Below are 17759 nucleotides of genomic sequence, written 5' to 3'. Positions count from 1 at the left end.
CCAGCACCCCTCCCTTAGGACAATTTTTACCTAGGGTCTGACTAGGCCACAGATGCAGCAGGTGGGTAAATATTTGTAATTAATACTCCAGTGGTTACCTGGATGAAAGTCTGACTAGATCAACAGCCAACTAAGAGCAAGAGAGATGCACCACAGCCCCAGACGAGAAAGAACTAGCAAGGATTTGGAAAGACACAGAAAGCCACCATTCCATTCAGCGTTTGCAGTCTGTCAGCGCCTGCCACCAAGTACCTGTATGAAGGTCTCCATATCGCCATTAAACAATTTATGATTATATTGTGAGCGAGGCCTAGGCTTCCTCATTTTCTGTGGCTTAGGGGGAAGCGATGGGGGCCTGAGAGAAATGGAACAAAATCAACACAGAGACAACAATATTCTTTGAAGAACTTGGATCTAAGAAACAAGAGTTAATCATCCAAGTACAGAAACAATGTTCAACAGCAGCTATAACAGCACACCATTAAATTGCACTTAGTTTAAGGTCAATGCCTGCCCATTATAAGTATAATGTAACACAAGCATAGTCAAAAGGTCTGTAAACCAATTACATTCCCCACCCCTCCCTCTCTCTTAATCCCATAGGTGCTTGGCAGCCTCTGGAAAGTCACCCACATGACCATGCTTCATCTGTGAGCTTTGACAACAAATGGCAACAGCTATTTAACTGTTGTGGGCATCACAACCGAGCCAGTTCCTGTCCACCCCCAACACCACAACACTCTCCAACAGGGCCACTAGGAGGTATCAGGAGCAGCGAGTCTGGCTGGTTTTGCCTCTCTTTAGCCCAAATGCTGTGTGGCTAGTTATGGCACCTTGCTAATGCTCTCGATGAGTTCAGCTGACTCATTACAGACTGGGATTTAAAAGCAAAGGTCCTTGTGATATATACAGCTTAGTGGCCATGGCCTGCTTTTAGCAATTGAGCATTCAGGTATTATACTCAAGGGAAGAGTCTCTTTCTGCCAATTCCAGTGTGCTGTGTATCATTCTGGCGGAGTCTGCAGCCCTGACCAGCTGAAACCTGGTGAGCAATTTGTGGGAATATCCAGGAAGGGAGTGGTGGACCTTTAATCCAGAGCAGCACAGAGCCGGGTCAGCTTCGGTGAGAGAAGCAGCGTGGAGACACAAGAGTCAACCTACACAGCCTAGACAGGCCTTTAATCCTGCACTCAGTGGCAATACCACAGGATGGTAACCGATATGACACACTACATGCCGAATCATGCAGGCAGCAGCAGTTGCTAGGCCTTTATTCTGCTCTCAGTCTCCGACGAATGTAAGTTAGGATATTCTCGATGGTGCAGCCAAGTGTAAAGGTCGGATGGTTCGTTTTGGATTTCTGCCCAGCTGTCACCTCAGTAAGTGTAAATATTATCAGCCACAATGCTCACTAGCTGTGCGCACTAACCAACAGTAGCAGCCTGGCAACTGGAACAGCTGGCAACATCTAGAGTGTTTCAACACAAGTACTCCAATGCGAGAAATGTCAGCAGAGATTTGAATGACACACACACACACATAGTCACAGACACACACACACATACAAGTAATCTTTCAAATACCTGCTCCCCATTGGGTTTGGGTTAGAAAATATTGGCCAATCTATATACTAATGGGGAGTAATGATTGGGGCTGAATGGCAATACTGCACTTTAAAACCACTTCCTGCAGCATGAGCTACTGACCATGTACATTTTATGAGCTGTTTCATTGATTAGGTACCATTGCTGAAATGTCGACGAATGGAAAGATTCAGGAGTCAGTATTTAGTGGATGTTCATGATGTCTGTAAGTGAATGGCTCTGTCAATGCTGAAATAGCTACAGGGCGTAGGTTGAAGAGGCTGCCCTGGCTGTGTTCACAGAATTACTGGAGTCTTGGATAGGGAGAGAGGGGTCTCCTGTGGGATTTCGAATTGTGGTTGAAGGGACAGTTGTGTTTATAGAGTTGGGGCAGCCCCGAGGCTGGTGGTTCTCAAACTGTGGTCCACAGAAGGGTTCAAAAGGCAAGTCACCAACATGTGACACCACAGCCAAGGCCAAACTAGAGAAGGCAGGGACATTGGGAAGGCGGTGGCGTAGTGGTATCGTCACTGGATTGATAATTCAGTGACCCAGGGCAACAGTCTGGGGACCCAGGTTTGAGTCCCAACATGGCAGATGGTAGAATTTGAATTCATTAGAAAAAAATCTGGAATTAAGCGTCCAGTGATGGCCATGTAAAAAGGACTAATGTCCTTTAGGGAAGGAAATCTCCTCTGACTCCAGACCCACAGCAGTGTGGTTGACTCTTAAATGCCTCTCAAGGGCAATGGGATGGGCAATACCTGGGAGTGGTGTGATATCCACATCCCAAGAATGAATAAAAAAAAAACGACAACAGGCCGGAATCCTCATCCCTGTCATTCATGTGACGTTACACAACCAGGCCGACTCCTGTGTGCATGGCACAAGTTGTCATAAGCAAAAGTAACAACAATGTAGTTTTATAATCAGGATTTATGTTCCTGTTACAACATACAACTGCGAGATCAAATTTTCAACACTAGCGGGGTTGACAACAAAGAGGAAAAACCTGCTGAACATGGAGCCTGACATGAGACTGAAACCCTCCAGCTTGGAACCAGACATCACCTCGTTGGTGTCTTGTCAAAAACAGTGCCATCCTTCCCAGTAAATTCAATGGGTGGAATCGTCCCAGGTTTGCACAAGGCATGGAAGTGGTTGGGAGAAAGGACATTTTACCTGTCAGCCACAATGGTGGCTTTCCATGCTGTATCACCCCATTCCCGGCGCTTCATTAATAATGCATTTCCAGAAAATACGCCGGGTTGCTGGTGACAGCCTCTGATTCGCCTGCCCTGCCGTCACCTCAGGCCATCAGTCATCCGGGCACCATATTTAAAGGGCGCCCCTACACAGAGTAGAACTTCCTCAGGGATCAGACGGAGGCTGTTACAAAGTCATGGCTGCCAAAGGGAGGAAACATGCTGTCCCAAAATTTAGCGATGCCTCCCTTGGGCACCTACTGGATGCAGTAGAGGCTCGCTGTGAAGTCTTCTAACCCCGCTCTGGAGGTAGCAAGCAAAGTCACCAATCCAGCATGGGAGGTGGTGGCAGTGGTGGTCAGCACCAATGCCCTGCAAAAGAGGACAGCCACCCAGTGCAGAAAGAGGATAAATGATCCATTCCGCCAGGGTAAGTCACTCTTCTCATCACTCTCAACTCACACACTCACAATCCCATCACACATCCACAGAGATCTCACTCACTGCCAGTTCAAGAGATATCACCTTTCACTATCTCATACACACCTTCATTTGCCCTGCAGATCATGTCCTCATCCCATCCATGGCACCACTCACCACCACACATGCCAGGCATCCTCATCATCTGGCCTGGCAGGCATCCTGCTTACACTCTTTCCATCTGTATTCATGCAGGACAAGCTGTTACACATCAAAAGGGAGAGATCACAGGCTGGTGGAGGAATGCCTGAGATCAAAGTCCTCACAAACGTTGAAAACCGAGTCATCCAGCTGGCCAGTGATAATCTGGACCATTCCCTGTGCTGATGGTGAGGTCAGCGGTGCTCAACCAAGTGAGGATCCAGCAACATCCATCAGACAACCATGCTGTGAGTGAGATCCCCTGTTCCGCAGCCATGCACTAATTATCTCTTCTTGCTTTCGCAGGCACATCTGGAAGGAGCTGAGGGGGGTTCCTTGAACCAGGTCCTCGACTTAAGCCCTGAAGACACCTCGGAAGAAGAATCTGATGATGCCCTAATTGAAGACCCATCATAGCACTCGCTCCACCCTCCACCCCCAGAGCAGACACGCACACCTTGAGGGGACCTAGTTCTAGAGTAGCCCAGGGATCACAATCTGGTGAGCACATCGCACTGTCTGATCCACAGCAGCCAGCGGCAGGGACTTCCCAGGTCCCCGGCACTCGGAGGACTGCTGGAGGCCAGAAATCTGCTGAGTCTGAGTCAGATGAGGAGCCTCTGGACTCAGTCATGTCACAGTTGCTGGGGCTGCAAAGTCAAGCTCAGGAACATCAGGAAGAGATGTCCACTACATTCCACAGATTGCAAGGCACGATGGAGGAGTCCCTCCACCTTCAGGCTGAGGTGCTAATGCCGGCATGACAATGCACCAAGATCAATGCTGGTAGGATGGTGGCTGCCATGGAGACCTTGGTACATCACATCAGTCCTACACTGCTGCACGGGCTGAACTCCATCGCTGACACCATTGTTGGCTTCCAACAGTGTCACAATGCATAAAGGGTGCGGGGCAGTTCGATCTCACTCCAGCTACCCCTTCTCCATAGGAAGTCAGCCAGAGGCCCTCGGGCACCCATAGGGAGGAGGATCAGCAGCGGCACACCACGGGACCAACCAGGTGACTCTGGGAGTATTTGGTCCATCTGAATCCCCTCTTCCTGTGACCCCAGCAGCTCCAGCTCCACACGTCAAAGAGGGTGCCACTGCCGCACAGCAAGACCCATAAGCAGGCCGGGGCCCTCCAGGTCTCATCCCTCCAGAGGATGCCCACCAAGGTCATCACAGACAGGATGTAGCATTCAGCAGGCTGTCTCCACCTCTGCTGTGGATATCCGGGGAGCACCAAGACGTAACAGCAGGGTTAGGAAGGTTAAGATGATGTAGTTGTACAGCCTGGACAGGGCTGTTAATCACTTGTACTTAATGTTCACTATTGTAAATGAACTCCCAAGAATGTCTCCTTGCTTATGGCTCCTTGTTATGATGAGCAGTATTCGTGTCACTCAGATGTGAAACCTTGGCTCCTGCACAAGATAAAGGCACATGTCTCAGTCCCTGTGCAGTGTGTAACCTTCAAACCAAAGTGACGGTCTGGCTTCACACTCACTGGACACATTACTGATACCTGCACCTCGATGGTGCTGGTCATTGCTGCCAGAATGTCGTGGGCAGGTGTCACAGAGTTCCGTCATTCTCTCTGTGTGCTCTCAGCACCTTTAAGGTGGGGCTGGCCCCCATCTCATCAGCATCTGTGACCAATGACGGTGTGCTCCTGAAGGGGTCAGGCGTTGAAGACTGACAAACGATCAGGTGCATTTAAAGTTTCATGACTGCATCTCCATGAAATGAACCCGATCACAGAGTGCAAGTGAGCTGCCCTCAGCCAGACAGAAGTCAGACATTCTCAGAGGCAATGTGAAAATCTATGGAGTGACCTCACTCGTCATCATCCTCCTGCAATCAAGGTCTCCATGACATGAGCCTGAGGGTATGTGCGCTGCCATCAGCTACATGGGAATCAAACGTTCACAGATGCAAAGTGAGGATGTCAGGTCTGTCCTCACTGCATCATGTCATTATCTCCATGAATCTTGCAACTGTGAGGGCCTCCTGAGCATGCCTGCCTCGTCTAGCCAGTGCGATGGTCTCCACGCCAGCATCCTTGCCTTCAGGACCTCATCGTCATTCCCTTTGACACCCTCCTCTTCCGAGGCTATGTGCAGCTCCTCCATCTCCTCCTCAGTCAGGTCCTCCCATTGTTGCAGTGCCAGGTTGTGTAACGCACAGCAAACTATGATGATGGGTGACACTCTGTATTGCAGTGCTCCACCAGACCTATTGAGGCATTGGAACCTCATTTTTAAAATTCCTATGGTTTGCTCCACCAAAGGCCTGGTTGCGGCATGAGCCTCGTCGTACTGTTGCTTTGCTGCAGTCTGAGGCCGCTGCACGGGCACCATCAGCCACGTCCTCTGCGGGTAGCCCTTCCCCCAAGGGGCCAACCCTGTAGCCTTTCTGGACCCTGCAAGATGTCAGGGGTCTGAGACCTGCTAAGGATGTAGGAGTCGTGGACGCTCCCTGGGAATTGTACACAGACCTGCAGGATGTGTTTGTGGTGGTCACACATCAGCTGAACATTCAGTAAGTGGAAGCCCCTTGCAGTTGATGTAGTTGACTGCTTGTTGCCATGGAGATCGGAGCACCATGTGAGTGCAGTCAATGGCACCCTGCACCTGTGGAAAACCAGAGACCTGTGCAAATCCCAGTACTTTTGCTTCCTGGCTTTCCTGATCCCGGGTGAAATGCATAAAGTTCTGTACCTTCACAAAGATTGCATCCACGATGTCCTGAATACACTTGTGGAGGCTTGCGAGATCCTGCACAGGTCACCTGTGGAGCCCTGGAAGGAGTCCTTGGCGTAAAATTTGAGCTCCGCAGTCACTCTCATGGCCACTGGCAGTGGATGCCCTCCATGTCCCCGTGGCGCCAAATCCTGCAGCAGGCGGCATTTGTGACCGACCAGTTCCCTGGACATGCGCAGTCTTCAGCGACACTGGTTCTTCGTCATCTCCAGGGATGACAAGCGCTGTCTATAGACCCTGGGCCTAGCAAGACACCTACGAGCGACGGCTCTCTGTGGATCTTCAGCTGCATGTGCAGGAACCCTGCCACCCCTTCATCTTGAGGGAGGTGCTCCTCCCTTTGCTGAGCCAGGTTCTCCACCACATTCTTCTTCTTCTCTGCTCTCTATAAGCCATGAGGCATACCGCTAAATAACCTGGCCCCTCCTACAGGATCAAAGAGAGACACGTCTGGATTCGCAAATATGTCCTAAGAACCTCTCTTAGTTAACTCTGAAGGTCCCTTCACGCATGTAGGAGAGTGCTGGCCACTACTTGGATGGCCAGTGTGTGGTGCGCTTCTGGCTGTCTGAAACACCACCCACCTCTGCCTCACTCCACTTGACTGATTGGCGGCAACTTTGCGCATTGGACTGCATGCTGTGCTCTCAGCTCAGGCACAGGCATTCTCCTAACCCACACTGTAAGGCTGCACTGTTAGCTTGAACCAAGGGGGGATACTGGTCCAAACCTTAATAAAGACATTACAAGGGGCTGAGAGCGCCTCCACCAGTGACTGCTCCATGGCCGTCTTTCACAAGGGGATTCTACAACTTGCCCAGTCGGCCAATTGATCTGCTGCCCCCTAAAACACACATTAATTTGCAGCCTGCACCTGAGGGGTGAAAAGTTCTGAAGCATTTGATGGCACTTTCATGCTTTTGTGTTGCTTGAGTGGGTACACAAGCTTCAGAGTCCTGACTCCAAACATGTCAATGGAGTTGCAGCTGAATGGTCTCAGCTGTGGAAGAATGTTCACTTCTGACAAGCTTTTCCAAGTACGTGCTCACTTCCCCCACCCCGTCCTCTCACACCCCCTTGAGTATTTCCTTCCATCCATCTGTGCTGCCTTGCCCCCCCACCCACCCTGCTCCCCCAGCCTGACCCACACTGGAGCCTTTGCCCCGGCACCGCACTGAAAGTCAGCCAGGAAAAAGTGACTTGCCTGTGCCCCCTGCGAGCACTGAGCAAGGTCGTGTGCACTCACCTCCGAGTTCCCCTCGAAGTTCAGGCCGCCAGGTGCACGCCTTTTAAAGGCAGTTGTGAAGCACGTCGTTCTGAAGTCAGGTGTAAACGTATTAAAATTGTGTTCCCAACATGCAGCAGTGGGAAACGCGGCCCGCCATTGACAGGTGGAGCAGACAATCACAAACTGGTATCATGGCCCTCTCACGATATTGTCCCCCCCTGCCCACCATGATACCAGAGGCTAATGGAGCTGGAAATTTCCGGCCAATGAGTTCTTTTGCAGTGTCAAGTGAAAGCAAGTGTGGTAAGACTGGTAGGTGGCCCAAGGGGTATTTTGCCCTGTGCTCTGTGGATGAAAAGGTTGGAGAACCACAGCCCTAGGGTATATAAACAGATATATAGCCTTAAGATATAGAGATAGAAGATACTCGTGGTATATACAGATGGGGACTGCTGTATTTATTGAGTTGGGCTGTGGGAAACAGGGAGCATGGATGTAGGGGTAGCTATGGTCTATGGAGATAGGGGGCCGCTGTGGGATTTGGCAGTGGGATAGCTGTAGGATATGGGGTCAGGGAGGGAGGAGCTAATTGGTCCAAGGCGATAAGTCAAATAGGCGATGTTGCTTGATTTGCTGGTCCTTACAGTTCTTGCTGCTGATCACAACATTGTGACATCCATCTGCAAAGCGATTGTGTGTACAAATATCAGGTGACATTAAGATTGGACCTGGCTGCCACAGCCTTTGTAGCTGGACCAATGGAGAACAACTGCTTGGGTGGGACATCACAAGTAGGCCAGCAACCATCTGCCAGAATAAATCAATGTTAGGACAGAGAGTGGGTGGGATGGCGGGGGGCGGCGGGGGGGGGGGGGGGGGGGGGGGGGGGGGCGGTGGCGGCGGAGGGAGGGGTGAGAGGAGGTGTTAATTGGTAACCAGTGCTTTTATTGATGTTGTAATAAAGTACAGGAATGCCAGGCTTGGTGTGAACTTGTAGTGGAGAAATGGTTCACTATGTTATATAGTCATGGTTGTTTTACATCCCCCCAGTAGGCTGAAGGGGAGACTGCCTTAAAGTGACTGGGGGGGTGGTGTGGAGGGTGGGAGAAGAGGGGGAGGTTAGACAATGTGCTGCTGGATTTACAGTCAAAACAAAGTAAAGAAGTGACTCAAATTATTTTACACACTAGAAACAGCCAGTGTCTGAAGCACATCTCCGCCACTCAGACAAAAATGAATTTATTTCTTTCAAGAAGAACAATGTAAGGCCAACTAATTAACAGCTCAAGGAGGAGAAAGAGGCTGCTTCAATATCTAGTCACTGCCAATATGCTAGGTTGTTATGCTACCTGAGTGCATTGTTGTCTATTGCATCCCAGTTTCAATCCTGACCTCCATTGACATTGTCAGTGTTCAGTCAGATCCATTGGAGGGGGAGAGGAGGAGAGGGTTGGGGGGATAGGGTGTCCCTTCATCTACAGCATGTGACACCTTCCTCTTTCTGTGGAGTGACCAAGGATTTAAACTGAGAGCATCCTTGGAGGCTTCTACAAGGTTTAAGTTTAACATTGCATTGGAACAAGCCTGCACAGCAAGTTTGGGGAAGGCAAAACTTCAGTAAAAACTGGTTGAGCTTTCACTGTGAGAACGCATGTGAAACTCTGGTCAGATATTGCCTGGAACTATACGGATTAAGGATAGGGAATGCTGGGGTCCTACCTTGAAGTCCCACACTCAGCCTTTTCACCTGCAAGGGGGAAAAAATGTCACAGCTTAGTAAAAAAAAATCATCAATGTTTGCATTCTCAACACTTTAACAATAAACCTGCATGAAGTCCATAAATCTCTTTTGATAACTTGAAGGAACATTGTGGGGGTGCAATTGGGTGATAGTTTGAAATGCACAAATTTAGCTTGGTCACCTGATCTTCATTCCCAAAATTGGTGCTTGCATAGCAAGTTACAATACAGGAGGAAGGAATTGAGCCCACCAGGTCTGTGCTGGCTCTTTCTTAGAAAGAAACCAAACCTAACTTCCCTCAACACTATCCTGCCTAATACTCCCAGGAGGGTGCAGCACAGGGTTAGGTACATAGTAAAGCTCCCTCTATTAAATCTCTAACCTTTCCCAGTCCTGATGAAAGGTTATCATCCTGAAGCGTTAACTCTGATTCCCTCCACAGATGCTGCCAGACCTGCTGGCTATTTCCAGCATGTGTTTTTATACCAGGAGAACTCCCCTTAAGCGTAGAAGACTTCCCACATTTAGAGATGCATGAGACAGACAAAGCACATGTTTAGGTCTGTTTTCTGTTGCTTGTTTTTCCTGGAACAGGTCACATAGTCTGAAGCTTTCACTCGAGGGGCATCACTGCATCAAGTATGGCTGACTAGGATCTCTCCTGCTCTTACCGCCTGTCATAGGCGCATTGGAGGATCTGCAGGTTGACAATCAACTTGTGTTATGAATGCACTTTCCATGGCTATACAGTCATAGAATCATAGAAAGTTTATGGCACAGGAGGAGGCCACTTGGCCCGTGATGTATGCACCAGCCAAGAAAATGAATCAACCAGCCTAATCCTGTTTTCCAGCATTTGGTCCGATAGAAGTCCCAAGTGGGACTCAAACCCAGAGCTTGTGGCTCAGGCAGGCACGTTATCCACTGTGCCTATCCTCAAATGCCCCTACTCTTCTTCAAAAAGTGCCATGGGATTTTTTTTAAATCTACCTGAAAGAGCTAATTATTTACTGTAGTCTCAGGAGTGGGGCTTCAACCCACAGCTTTCTAATTTACAGGTGATAATGCTCTAACTGAGCCACTGGTTACAGAAGGGGAACAGTGTACACATATCACCAAACTCAATAGCAGTAGTACTCATTAAGACTATTTTCTGACCACGTGCAGTGTCCCATCCCTTCTGTCAATCTATGCAGATGCCTATTCCATGAGCTTCCTGAGCTGAGAGATGTTTACAGCTGGTGGTGGATTTGAGAAACCCTTGTCTTCCTGAGCTGAGCTGTCATGTTTTTCTCACTTCCTTTCAGGCTCACTAATGAAACTAGTCAAAGGAGAAACTAGTTACAGTGAGGCCCCCTCTCCCCCACTAGCTTCTGTATATACAGTAAGAGGGAAAAAAGGCTCAGCTTTCTACTTGATAACTCCCAATTACAGCAGATTTGGAGACCCCACCATGAACAACCCAATGGTGCTCACAGAAAATGGAGCACTTACAAGCTTGACTCACCTTCCCCCAGTGTTTGCTTTAGTAGGTCATGCTTTGCCTGAAGCTTTGTGATCAGATTACTTCCATTCAAGTATTCCTTAAATTTCTGAAAGAAAAACAAGAAGTTTATTAAACATTTATCAGACTGCTATGAGGTTCAATCATGCCAAATTGACGGACAGGGAAAGACCAGCTTGATTCAGCAATTCTGCCTCACATACAGCACAGGAGGCCATTCAGCCCATTATAAAGAGTTATTCAATTAGTCGCACTCTCCCTGGCTCTTTCTGCATAGCCCTGCACATTTTTATTGGTCTTCCTCTATCCTAAATGGCATCCCTTACTCCATTATAATGGAATCCAATGTTTGAGAGGGCAGGTCCATTTCTTAAACACAGCCACCATGGCCCTCAACTGATAGTAGGGTATTTAATGTTGCACAGCTTAACATTGCACAGTAAAGGACAAGTATCTGGAACAAAATGAGCTCAGTTTTCTGTGAATGAATAGAGCTAGCAATTGGCCAGAAAATGACAAATATCTCAAAATGAGAGTGGGAGAGGATTCTCTGACCCCTGGGGAAACTTTCCCTGGTTCACTACCTGCAACAAACAACTTCATTTTGTTGTGATCCGCTCTGAGGCTGATAACTTTTAAAAGAGATTTGAACTTCCAGTTAATAGCTACAAGAGTGACACATCAAGATTTCATGTTTTAATACTTTTACTTTAACAAATGACAAAAAAAAATCATGATTGACTAAACACTATTTCTTTTTGTAGGCAACTTTAAACTCATCATGCTTGTCACGGAATTACAGTCTTTATAACAAACAGTCCTCAGTTGCTCCCAGCTTCCAATGGGTTCTCATGTCATCATTTCACTGATTAGTAACTTTGAATGACTGTCATCAGGTGTTTTCTTCAATTTTAAAAGCGTTTCTTAAATTCACCACCAACAGTAAAGCCTGTTTTTATGATTTTCCTTCCTTCTGGCCACACCAGGATGAATCTCTTCAAAACCTTAGATGGTTGCAAGATGTGTCTCTTTGACGAGAGACCATCTTCCTCCCATGTCTGGCTGTGGTAGGCCAAAACAACCTCTTTTCTCTACTGACCACATGGAACTACTGTCTGAGATATCAATTAACTTGTAGAGAAACCTGTAACCTGATCTCAAAAATGGCTTCCGCTTACCCCTTTCCCATTGCAATATGAAATACATTAATGTTATATCTGGGTTGAAATGCTGATTATCTATTCTTGAGCCCGACTCTCTTTTATCTTAGAAATAAATAGAGAGTTTACAGTACAACTATTTACCAATCCAGTACATTCAACACCTTTCTGGGACTTTGGGAGACTCAGAGTCTACCACCATTACCTCCATCCATGAACACCTCACACCATCACCCCAGTAACACAATCTGGGCCTCCCTTTAATCGCCGTGGGCCTGTTGTCAAGCAGACTTTGGAAAAGGTCACATGACCCTCCCTCTGTTTTACCTTAAATTAAAGACACAATTCCAAAACATAACAATCTTATAAACTTCATAACTGTAACAAAGATGATTAAAGAACAGATTCCCTAAGTGGTTGTCACGTAGCTGGCTGTACTTTTTCTCCATTCCCCAGTACTCTTCCCATAGGCATGGATTTATGTCGGAGTGCAGTTCCGCCAGTGCCGTAACCCCTCGAGTACCTCACTTAGTGGGCATCAGTAATGGTTGCTCATGTGGAAGTGACTACAGCTGAGCCTGTCCCCATCTGGTATCCACACCCTCCAGCTTTGCTGTAATATAGAAATGGCACTTAATGTGCGCAAAGCAAGGTTCCATAACCAAGAAATGACCATTTTAGCGATGTTGTTTTGGGGATAAATGTTGGTCAGGATATAGAAGAGAACCTTCCCACTCCATGCCCCACCATGGATATAACCAAAATGTAGCACCTCCAAAAGCGCACCTCTCCCTCAGTGCTGCACTGAAATGTCCACCTAGATTTTGAGATCAGGTCTCTAGAGTGGGACAAATCCACCACCTCCTGATTCAAAGTTGAGAGGTTCTACCCACTGAACAACAGCTGTCATCTGATGGGTCATACCAGTAATCTTCAACTGTTCTATATGACACATCCCGAACTCCCAGAGTTAAGTGTACTGATCTTTTCTTTAACCTCAAGAAGAGGTCTTACTGTGAAGTAGAATATCTCGGTCTCCTGTTGGTTGGCTCTCCTCTTTGCAATGTTGAGTTTGCTCATGTAGGTTTCAGAGGCGACAGATTTGACTGACTCAGTAGATCGACTGTGGTGGAATGCATCAGACACGTCAAAGTCCTCCACGGTTAGCATGTCTTGCAGTGTTTGCATGGTGGCATCCAATGTCTTCCTGACCTGGGGGCAAGCACATGAACATAAGATAATCAGGATCTAGAAAAGGCCTGTCATGGCCTGCCTTTCACTCCATTATGGACTCCACCCCACCCATTTAATATCTTCAAGAACATCCACAATTAGTACGCCTTGATTTTCCAGAGGTAATCAAAGAGAAACAAATGTTTATCTATTACTATTTTCAGTATTCATGGTCACATTTGTCCATACTGACAACCTGTTACCTCTAACCTTCAATCCAATTCCCCAGATATGTTTATCCAGCTCCCTTTTGAAGAAACCATGAGGTTGTAAAAACCAAACTGGTTCACTAATATCTTTTAAAGACAGTTGTCGATCCTACCCAGTCTGGCCTATACGTGACTTCAGTCCAACATTCTGTCTAAGCTGCATGTACATGGAAACCCAAATGTCCCTGCACAGGCCACAGACAAGTTAGCCCCTTCAAATTACCGCCTTTTGACAGCTAGGCAAAAAAAATTTAAAGGGGCATGCACTTAAAGAAATTGGCCGCACATTCAAGAAATAAATTATAGTGAACATTGCATCAGTCCCACACCAATGTGGTTGACACTTAAGCCTGTTCCCACAAGGTACCCGACATGCTGTGCTTTCCTGCCCCATCAAAGCCACTTTCATGTTTGATCTGAGGAACGTTGAAGAGCAATAGATCTCAACATCAATCCCAATTGTCAAATTGGCATCCTTTCCAGTGAGACACACACTATCCATTCTAACACAAACTCTCTGATTGAGGGAGACAGTTAATGAGGGATGGGTTTGAGGGAAAACATCCCACATGACAATCAGAGGCCTGTCAAGCCTCATTTAATCCCAGTGACAGTTGCAGCATTTTACCATAACCTGTTTCAGATATTTCACTCTGCAATGGATTTTCAATATCCCAGTATTGCTACAAAATGTCTCAATTGCCTTTTGACTGCCCCACAGGTAACAGTGAGGTTAATTTCCCTACTCTGGACCCTTCCAACAAGAATTTGAAGTGGTGGGGGGAGAAATTGGCCCATGTTGTGTGCATTTACAGGGTGGATAACGGGGGCATAAGGATTAAATTCATGGGCTAATGTCCCACATCCTAAAGACGCCTGACAGGCAATTTTGGATTGGACAGGTTTTAACATGCAGCCTAAATTTAAAAGGGACCAATGGAGGCTGGCACCAAAAATATATCCGTTTTTTTTACCAAAATAAGCACATTTAACTTAATGTGGAGCCACAAGGATGAGGCGTACTCCTCCCAGATTCTTAGTGTTTCTGTGGACTGCAGTCGACAGCCTTCTTGCCTCCCTCCCCACAAAGCAGCCAGCCCAAATTAATTAGCACCAGATAGGAGAGCTACATCTGCAGGTGTGGCAAATGCTAGAAGGTTGCTTGAATTATTTACATGAGACTTGAGGGCTAATAACAAGTGGTTTTCGAGCTGGCCTCTTCTGGCGCATGCTGGTCACCTGTTCACACCCAAACTAATTTGACTGCCAGTGAGTCCATTTCAAAATTCTGTCCTCCAGTTACCCAAACCATAAGGATTAGTTTCATTTTATCTTGGCTCACCTCTTCATTCTCGATCTTCAGGGTGGCCAGGCGGGACTGCAGCTGGTGATACCTCATGAGAAGTTCTGTTTGCACTGGCTGCTGAGCGCTCACCTGACAAACCTGGAAAGGGAAGACAAGAAGCAGGGTCAACACTTGTTTCGCACACAGGTGCTTTCCCCCCAAGCCATCCAGGCTTCATCGTATAACCTATTGTCAATGTTGGGGATGTTTCCAGACAAGGCACTGGGAGCAGAATGTCATGACATATATGTTTCAAAGAGAGAGGAAGAACACAGGAAATACGACAGCCTGATGCTGCTTTCCTCACTGACAAAGGTGACTATGCAACTTTCTTCCAGCTGGTGTGGAAAACAACCCCAGCGTTGCCTGGAGCACTGCTTATACTCTCACAGTAATATAGTGCCAACAGTTAGCAATGGTTGACTAGAATGTCAAACAATTATGGGTTGTAATCAGAAGAGACAGCCTCAAACAGTTTATTTAAGCGGCCGCCACTCGTAAAGTGTGTGTGGAAGCCAGTAGGTGTCTGGGCAAGCCACTTAATCAAATCTTACGCGGTATAGTTGCAAAGATTATTGAGGCACATATGTGTCAGGAAAAGTTGGGAGACAATAACCATTTCACAAAGATAATTCATTACCTCTGCTCCAGGCAAAAGGAAATTAAAGAGGAGAAAGGTACTACATTTATATAGCGCCTTGCTTTGCCTCAGGATGTCCTAAGGCAAGTTCCTAATGTAGGAGGCAGCAAAATTGCACAAGGCATGATCCTCCAGCAATGAGATGAAGCCTGGAAAAACTGCTCTTGGTGTTGCATGAGGGATAAATGTTGGTGCCACCCCAGAAAGAAATCCCATGCTCTTCTTTGAATGATGTGTCATCAGAAAAATGGCATGACCAACAATGCAGCACTCCATCAACGTTGCACAGTGGCATCAATCTAGATTTAATGCTCACATCTATTTACTCTCCCCAGTCTACACTGGCACTCTCCACAGTCTACAATGGCACTCTCCACAGTCTACACTGACACTCTTCCCTTCCCCCCAGGTCTACACTGACACTCTTCCCTTCCCCCCAGGTCTACACTGACACTCTCCCCTCCCCCCAGGTCTACACTGACACTCTCCCCTCCCCCCATCTACACTGACACTCTCCCCTCTCCCCAGTCTACAGTAACACTCTCCCCTCTCCCCAGTCTAGACTGGCACTCTCCCCTCTCCCCAGTCTAGACTGACACTCTCCCCTTTCCCCAGTCTACACTGACACTCTCCCCTCCCCCCAGTCTAGACTGACACTCTCCCCTCCCCCCAGTTTACAGTAACACTCTCCCCTCTCCCCAGTCTAGACTGGTACTCTCCCCTCTCCCCAGTCTAGAATGACACTCTCCCCTTTCCCCAGTCTACACTGACACTCTCCCCTCCCCCGAGTCTAGACTGGTACTCTCCCCTCTCCCCAGTCTAGACTGACACTCTCCCCTCTCCCCAGTCTAAACTGACACTCTCCCCTCTCCCCAGTCTAAACTGACTCTCTCCCCTCTCCCCAGTCTAAACTGACTCTCTCCCCTCTCCCCAGTCTAAACTGACTCTCTCCCCTCTCCCCAGTCTAAACTGACTCTCTCCCCTCTCCCCAGTCTAGACTGACACTCTCCCCTCTCCCCAGTCTAGACTGACACTCCCGCCACTCCCCAGTCTGCACTGACACTCTTCCCTCTCCCCAGTCTACACTGACACTCTCCCATACCCCCTCCCAGTCTGCACTGACATTCCCTCACGCTTCCCCCGAGTCTTTGCTTACCTTCTCCCCTCCCCTCAGTCAAAAGGCAAGTGAAAAGTTTAGGGGAATTTGTTTGTACAGGAGAGTTCTGAAAATGTAGTTCTCAGTGTGGGAGAAGGGTTGTGGGCTGTGGCCAGTTGGGCTGAATATCCAGTTTTGGTGCTTTAGATTCTATGCAATATTTATTCCTCAACCAACACTGTCAAAACAGATTATCTGGTTATGATCTCACTGTCATTTACGGGATCCTTCATTGCATATACTGGCTGCTGCATTTCCTACTTTACATCAATGAGTACACTTCAAAAATAGTTCATCGGCTGTAAAATGCTTTGGAACAGGTCATGAAAGGCACTATAGAAATGCAAGTCTTTCCTTCTTTATGTCCTGGGTTGGGGTTTAAAAGTTCTGACAAGAGACATAAGAGTTGCCGTGTGCAAGGTGACATTTACATGGCTGAGGAAAGGTCAATCTATGAGACAGAGCACACATAGAGTGAGCTGTGCACAATCTGATACAAGTATAAGACAATCCATCAATAAATATTTCAAATTAATAACCAAAGCATATTAAGCACATAAAGCACAACCAGCACCTGTGCCTACTTCCTGCCTTCACCACACATTCAGCTGAGAATATTTTAGCAACCTGTTATGGTCCTAATTACAGAGTTGGGATCCGAGAGTTACGATAGCAGAATTGGAAAAACTGGCTACATTCAGGAATTTATATTGCAATTTGAAACAATCTTCAAGAAGGGCAACAATTTGCATTTATAAAGCGCCTTTTAAAACAGTTAATCACCCATGGTGATTTCACAGGAGCTGTGAATCAAACAAAATTTGATACTGGGCAACCTAAGGAGATATTAAGATCAGAGGGTGAGTTTCATAACGTTTAAATGCTCCACTGAATCACCAGGACAGAGTCACCCCAAGTCCTGTCACCGGTCTGTGCTGCATCAGTGTCAGTGTGGTGATAGCGGGCGTGACAATTGCCTCAATGCCTCATCCCTAGGAAATAAGAGAGAATTGCCAAGGGGCAGGAGTAGAAACTGAGCCAGGACTCCAGCTCCCAATTTTCTAGTGATTCCCTATGGACGGTGTGTGTGTTTGGATATCGGGCGAGGACAGATCAAGCTCGTCGCTGACGTTGACTGCAGTGGAGTGCCCTGTCAAGTCTCAATGACACACACAGGATGAATTACATACTCATGGGGTTCACTCGCCTCCCGGGATGGAAATCAGCGGGCATCCAAACACACACCCTGTATCACAGAGGCTAGTAATTGAGTCCAGCCCTGCACACCCCTCCTTCAGCTCTGCCCAGCTGTAGTTGCTCTGCTCTGCTCCCCGCTTGGCAACAGTTAGCAGTCAGGAATCACAGTAGGG

At 47.5% G+C, this 17759-nt stretch overlaps 1 protein-coding gene across 1 annotated transcript in view; it reads right to left on the bottom strand.

Annotated features, from left to right (window-relative positions):
- srgap3 (SLIT-ROBO Rho GTPase activating protein 3) overlaps positions 1-17759 on the bottom strand; it is a 492705-nt gene that overhangs the window by 41686 nt on the left and 433260 nt on the right. The window contains exons 6-10 of the mRNA XM_041192000.1: positions 14591-14692; positions 12821-13018; positions 10650-10734; positions 9121-9148; positions 253-355 (exon numbers count right to left, since the gene is read on the bottom strand). Of these exons, the coding sequence (XP_041047934.1) occupies positions 253-355; positions 9121-9148; positions 10650-10734; positions 12821-13018; positions 14591-14692 (516 nt within the window). The remainder of the gene's footprint in view (positions 1-252; positions 356-9120; positions 9149-10649; positions 10735-12820; positions 13019-14590; positions 14693-17759) is intronic.

This window comes from Carcharodon carcharias, chromosome 7 (genome assembly GCF_017639515.1).
Source record: "Carcharodon carcharias isolate sCarCar2 chromosome 7, sCarCar2.pri, whole genome shotgun sequence".
Classification (NCBI taxonomy): domain Eukaryota; kingdom Metazoa; phylum Chordata; class Chondrichthyes; order Lamniformes; family Lamnidae; genus Carcharodon; species Carcharodon carcharias.
Note: the sequence above shows the minus strand (reverse complement) of the source record. Positions and strands in the feature narration are given on the sequence as shown.